This window comes from Conger conger, chromosome 18 (genome assembly GCF_963514075.1).
Source record: "Conger conger chromosome 18, fConCon1.1, whole genome shotgun sequence".
Lineage (NCBI taxonomy): Eukaryota > Metazoa > Chordata > Actinopteri > Anguilliformes > Congridae > Conger > Conger conger.
The window spans coordinates 16,510,529-16,517,004 of NC_083777.1; the positions used below are offsets into that span (position 1 = coordinate 16,510,529).

The 6,476-nt window shown below is 47.6% G+C and overlaps 1 protein-coding gene across 1 annotated transcript in view; it reads right to left on the reverse strand.

The window, feature by feature from the left end:
• Nucleotides 1–3,494: 3,494 nt before the first annotated feature.
• The window catches only part of LOC133118614 (SH2 domain-containing protein 4B-like), a 9,706-nt gene continuing 6,724 nt past the window's right edge, over nucleotides 3,495–6,476 (reverse strand). The window contains exons 6-8 of the mRNA XM_061228727.1: nucleotides 6,131–6,258; nucleotides 5,212–5,432; nucleotides 3,495–3,584 (exon numbers count right to left, since the gene is read on the reverse strand). Coding sequence (XP_061084711.1) covers nucleotides 3,495–3,584; nucleotides 5,212–5,432; nucleotides 6,131–6,258 — 439 coding nt within the window. The remainder of the gene's footprint in view (nucleotides 3,585–5,211; nucleotides 5,433–6,130; nucleotides 6,259–6,476) is intronic.

Here is a 6,476-nt window from a genome sequence, read left to right on the forward strand (position 1 = left end):
GAAATGGTGGTTGAGGTGAGCTCAAAGCCACCGGTGTTAGTCATGACTCATAAGTTCTTTGTTATGAAGTTCTCCTCCACCTCTCATGGAGTGAGAGGTGGATGGAGAATGCTCATCACAAAGAACTTCTGCAGTCATCGACTACACACCGGTGGCTTTCGAGCTCACCTCAACTGCCTGCCCCTGCAGATTCAATTTGGTGTGTAAATCACATGTAGGTGGCAGTTTACAAAGTGGTGAGGAGACCTGTACAAGCTAGTGCCATTTTGCTTAGTCATCAGACCCCAACTGCTCCCTCTCCACTCTCCTCCATGTCACAGCTATAATGAGCTGCTGGAAGATTTAATTGGCCGGACCATATGTTCGTCATAGGTGTCACAAGTTCTGATGGGAGTTGAAGTCCAGACTTTGTGTAAGTGTTGATTGCAGCCTGCACTCTGGACTTGAACTCTGATCAGCTCTTTCTCCGAGAGCGTTCTCCTTCTGTATTTAATCTGACGCCACACGGTACCAGAAGATTCTGCCCTGCCTCAGTGCCTGAAGGATTCTGTGGGGGCGTGACAGTCCGACTCGGCATTATGGGAGGAATGCTACTCTTGAATTTTGATAAAAAGGGACCGTTGTTACATTTATAGTTCATAAGAAGAAAAAAAAAAAGGTCTAGTTCAACTTTCATAACTTTTTATGTTTTGTAAATACAAATTGTGTAATTTCTTGCCAGCAAATGTTTTTCAATAAAATCAAAGTCAGATTTTCTTGCCATTGTGAATGGTAGGAAGTAGTCCATTTTAACTAATAATAGTCAATGTACCTCTTATTTCCTTGTCTTTGACATCGCATGAACAGTGCAGCTGTATGCATCTGTTACCAGTAATCGTTGAAAAGTAGATCCTGTTTCCAGTTAAACAGGAAGTTGGTTAAGCCTCAGGGTGCAAATGAAGGCTTGGTGGCTTTTCTTGTAATACACTTTTCTAGTTCTCTTCTAACTGGTTAAGTGAGTATTGGGCAGGGAGATGCACCTTCACGTGCCTGCATCAGAAAAACATTTTCCTCAGAAGTCAAAAACCTTACCCCTTCTGTTTTTATTTCACTGGCTGAGAACAGCACGCTCGTAAATGAGTTGTTTATTTCAGGCATTTGTATGGCGATGTGTTTTATTTCTGAAATTTACAGCTGAAAAACCACAGGCCGCTATATATACAGTTTACAGTCTTGTAAATGTAAACATGCCATTAGGGACTTGATTAGTTGATTGTTTTGGAGCCCTCTAGTGTTCACATTGGTCTACTGCCGCATGTTTTTTTGTTTTTTTGTGACTTGCTGGGATTGTTAAAATATTGAATTCTGGAGGCTGTCCTTCTTTTACAGTATCTCAAGTTTTCCCTCTTTTGAAAAGTGAAGGTTTTACTCTTAAGTTTTTGTTGTGAGGCGAAAAAGAACTGTGAAAGACATCTGGGGTGGTTGTGTAACCATTGGTTGCCGAGTGGAATATTTTAGCATTTTCGTTTGTTGCTGTGGGGTTGTTCTCAACATCCAAGTGTGCAAACACCACCAAACAGTAGAAATATTTGTTAAGTGGGAGATTAACAGGTGGTCTTCTCTGGCCTGTAGGTGTTTGATAGGTGCTTTTGGTTCAGATAGTCTCCAGTATTGTGAATCATCCTGGCTCAGAACCTGGGCTGAGATTAGCTGGACCGGGTTGGCAGAGTCACGACTCTGCTCTTACCTCGGTCGGTAGTCTTGTAAATTGAAGCTGCACGATTGCCCTGGAAATACCAAGCGAACTAGGAATAGTTTTAAAGGATGAGAATGGGTAGTGAGAAGAGTCTCTTTCAGAAGCGAATGTGCAGGCTGAACTGGTCTCTGAAGAATTAAAGCTGACAAACGGCCGATTGTCTCATATCAACACCTCCTGTCTGACTCAGCGGAAAAATCCCAAAAGGTGAGTCTCCGTGAGTAATGAATCCTTGATGAAGGCAGTCTTCTCCTGTGAAGTTCCTGCGGCACTCTCCACCCCCCCCCACCCCCCCCACCCCCGCTGTGATGTGCTGTGAGTAACCTGAGCTCGGATCGCTGGGTAAAGTCTTCCTCCGGCTCCTGTTTCCTGTCTCCCAGCAGCACCAGCAGACTTTTTATTTTTTAGCCCTTTAAAGCAAACTTCCCCATAACTATGCAGACCCACGCCAAACTGTGGAAATCGGAGCAGCGAAGCGTCTGGAGACCCCTGGACCTGCGGTTTGTCACGTGTGGAGACTCCAACCGGCCTCGGCTACTGTGGGCAGGAAGAGGGCGAGTGTTGGCCCTGTGTGGGTGGAATATGCGGTGAGGTGCTGCCTCTGTGGCTCTGGTTACCCCCTCTGGAGCCGGTAAGGCAATCTCCTGCATGGAAAATCGCCAGCGACTCTTAACGAGGTGCCTCCGTGGAAACGAGATAAGATCTTTTCCACACGCCAGGAAACCGAACCACAGGCTGTTCTGCTCGGTCTCCCTTCCTGAGGAAACGCAGTTGGCCTGTTTAATGACACTTATCATTGCTCTAGTTGTTGGAAATGATTGAGCCCTTTGGCGGAGCTGCTAGCTGTCCTTTTTCTGTCTAGAATCTCCCCAGTGCCTGTGTTCGGTGCGGACATATGCCCTTACAGCTATATGTAAGCTGGAAACTGAAGGCCATCTCCCGGCTACCAAGAAACTCCTGAACTCCTGCTTTGAATATGTCGAGACCTGTTACACATTACTGCAAGCCGATTGCTTCACAACGCACAGTTCAGAAAATCAGCTTTTTTTTTTTTTGCATCACCCTATGAGCCGATTGGTTTGCAGCAAAACCTGCTGCATAGTGCTGCAAGTCAATTGGTTCACAGTGATAGTCACTAGACAGTGTTCTGAAGAAGAGCCCCACAGTCTCCTGGCCTGCAGCCAACGGTCTGCACCAGACCCCATTATAATTCATATCTGTGCTGCCAGGATTTTTCCGTTCACCGCTTGCCGGAATAGGCCTTCGAGCAAAGCTTCTCTCCTGAGCTGAGACTCAACCTTTGGCCTAATATCTGTCCACCTCAGGAGTCCCTCACGGTTTTTATGTATGAGAACTGTAGAAGAAGAATCTATCTTTTATGTCTGTGGTTAGAGAGATTTCTGAAACGGGAACTGTGAGGAGCTGCAGATCCAGATTGCCTCCTGGTTTCCTGCTGAGGGAGGATGGGGCAACAGGCAGCAAGACCCGTGATCGTGATTCACCCACCCTACCGCCCGCACCCTGAACCCTCCATCTGCCATTCCTTCACGGATTTCGTCACGAAAGCACTTTATAAATATCGATTACTATTATTATTAGGCGCAGCCCAGGACCAAATCATTACACGGAATACTTTAACGCTTAAGACGCCAGTACAGTTCCTGCTTGTTGCAGCTTTTCACTAGCGTCTGAATAGTATGATTGTACAGGAACAGGGTAATGTGGTATTGAGCAGTGGATGTTGGTAGGGCGATGAGGGTCAGTGGAAGAGCCCTCCATAGTCTGATGAGGAGCCCTTCTTTCTGCATGCTTCCTGCAGGAGCTCTCCTGATGTGGTGATAGCCTCCTCCTGCAGACAGACAAATGTACATTACTTCATACCTCACCCTGCAGACACATATATACTCAGTGATCACTTTATTAAGTTGACCTGTACGGCAGCTTGTTAATGCAAATATTTAATCAGCCAATCATGTGGCAGCAACTAAAAGCATGCAGACGTGGTCAAGAGTTTCATGTGTTTTTCAGACCAAATGTCAGAATGGGAAAGAAATATGATATAAGTGACTGAATGTGGAATGATTGTTGGTGCCATACAGGGTGGTTTGAGTATCTCGGAAACTGCTGATTTCCTGGAATTTTCAAGCACAAGAGTCTCTAGACTTTGTGGAGAATGGTGTGGAAAAAAACAAACATCCAGTGAGCTGCAGTTCTACGGGCAGAAACGCATTTCTGAACATGCAACGCGTCAAACCTACAGGTAGGCTACAGCAGCAGAAGACTTAAGTCTAATAAATACTAATAGAGTGCTCACTGAGTGTACATTGCTCTCTACCTCTGCAGACAAATGGATATTGCTCTATAAACCCCCTACTGCAGGTGGGCAGATATACATTACTCACTACCTCCCCGGCAGACAAATAGATTACTCTCTACCTCCCCCTACAGACACAAATATACATTACTCTGCCTCTCCCTAAAGACAGACAAATATGCATTACTCTCTATGTCCCCCTGCAGACAGACAAATTGGACAAATCTTGATCATAGCACATTCCATTATCTATACATTATTGCACTTTTTTATACCAATGTTGCAAAATTGTTCAAATGCATATTCCTATGCACATAGCACCGTAGGCTCAGTTAAGTTTGAGGTATCATCCAAATCTTCAGAAAAAAAATAATTGAAAACATTACAAACAAAGGAGAACTGCCAAAAATAGTAAGTATCTGACCTGTGACTTCTTTGGCCAACACCCTCAGTTCTCATCAACTAACTAACTAACTAACTAGCCTTAGTTATCGTAATGTCAGAAGGAGTGTAGAGTGGGTTCTAACTCTCCTACAAACATTACAGTTTGGGGCTGTTGTCAGGGTGCACAGCTTCAGACCAATGATGCAGCTTCTCCTAAACAACATTCCTGCACTTTTTTTGAAGGCTACACTTCTCAGCACAGCTGTGTTGGCAGAAAAAAGTAATACCTTTCCTGTTTATATCCCCTTCCCAAGAGGTAAACTTAAATATGTGCTTGTTTTAAGGTTGTAAAATTCAGTCGTTTATTCTGGCTGCGATCTGTCTCCTGATATTTCTGTTTGTTTTGTGTGTGATCCTGACTGGCTGTAGGGAGGGGTAAAGGCCCCCCACTTGGGCCCACAGCATGTTTCTGATGTTAACAGTGGCAGGAGGAGAGGGGTATAGGGGGGGTATCCCGCTGACGGGGTGTGGTGGCTCTGGTCCGGTCATATGTCCCTGGGATAACACAGATGTCTGCGGCCTGGTGCCACTGCCGGTGTAAGCCATGCTATCTGCAGCCCCATGGGTCGGACAGGAAGGGGGTCTGGGCTCTATGAAGGGCTGTTTTTGCCCAGCAGTAGCACATTACACAGCCACTGCAGTGGACTGGAGTTAGACAGGGAGCACATTTGCACCGAAACCGCAGTCAGCCAGAGAGCAGCATATGGGAGAGGCCTACCTTGTGGAAGTCGATGAGGTCGGCCAGCGTGGCGTGGCGGCTCTGGTCTACGCCCAGGAAGCTGTAGTAGTCCCCCGAGGCGTCGATGAGGAAGTGTTTGAAGCCGCCGGCGGTGCGGTAGGACAGAGTGTACCCCCAAATCCGCTCGCTCACCCTCACCAAGAAACAGCCCTCTACAGCGTTCATCAACCGGGCTTCCGACTCCTGCCGGGAGATTATGCCTGTGGAAGGAGAGGAACCGTTTCAAAACCGCAGAACAAAAAAAGGTTAGCTGTCGACAGATGATGCCTGGGGGGTAGGGAGGTAGAGGGAGAAAGACGGAAACGGTGGGAGGCTGAGAGAGGGAAGTGGGGGTTCAAAACAACACAGACCTCCTGTCTTTTTATCGGAGCTCTATAGAACTGCACGGGATATGCAGCCAGCCAGCTAAACTTTAGAAGCAGAATGTGCTAGCGCAGCTGTTTGTATGTGTTGTGTGTGGGAGCGCCTGGCAGCCTGTTCCCCGGGACAATACAGACCCAGGCTGTACCCTGCAGCCCAGCTGTGTCTCTGTCAGTCACAGGACCATTAATCTAGCCCCCTGTCACTTATCCTGGGCCCAGACACTCGCTGCCTTTATGACAGGACAAAGCTCTGGGGCCACTCGGCACTAATTACCCCAGAGGGGCTGTGAATTATTTAAGAGCCTCCTCTCTGGCCTTACACACACACACACACACACACACACACACACGCACGCTCTGGGTCCCAGCTGCTCTGGTTCTCCCCTGGGCCTGCGTGCAGGTACTGTTCCAGGTGCTCTCTGGTTACAGCTCTGCGAGTGTCCCTGTGCGTGACTCTGCCTCTCAGGAGGAGCAGTCAGCTGTGGGGGCCAGGCGGCTGGCAGTTACAGGAAAGATAAGAGCGGGAGGGTGGTTACCGTGGAACCAGGGGGCGATGTTGCTGCTGTTGCGCTCGTGGCCGGCCCGTTTGGGTCTCTGCTCTTCTCGGAACCAGAGCAGGATGGACTCGCGTGAGCTGGGCCGGGCCGGCCTCACCCAGGCTGGGCTGGCCCAATAAAAGGGACATTGTGTTTACGAGTACGCATATATGCTGTGAAAGTATCAACGCTTCAGTGATTTGACCAGTTTAGGTGGTTACTGTAGTGAATGCAGGTGAATGAGAGACCCGTGTTTTCTTTGATCTGTCAGTGTCTGTACATACCTGATATTGCATCTACTCTGGGTCTTTGGGTCAATCTTGTTCCTGTGTGTGTGTTTGTGTGT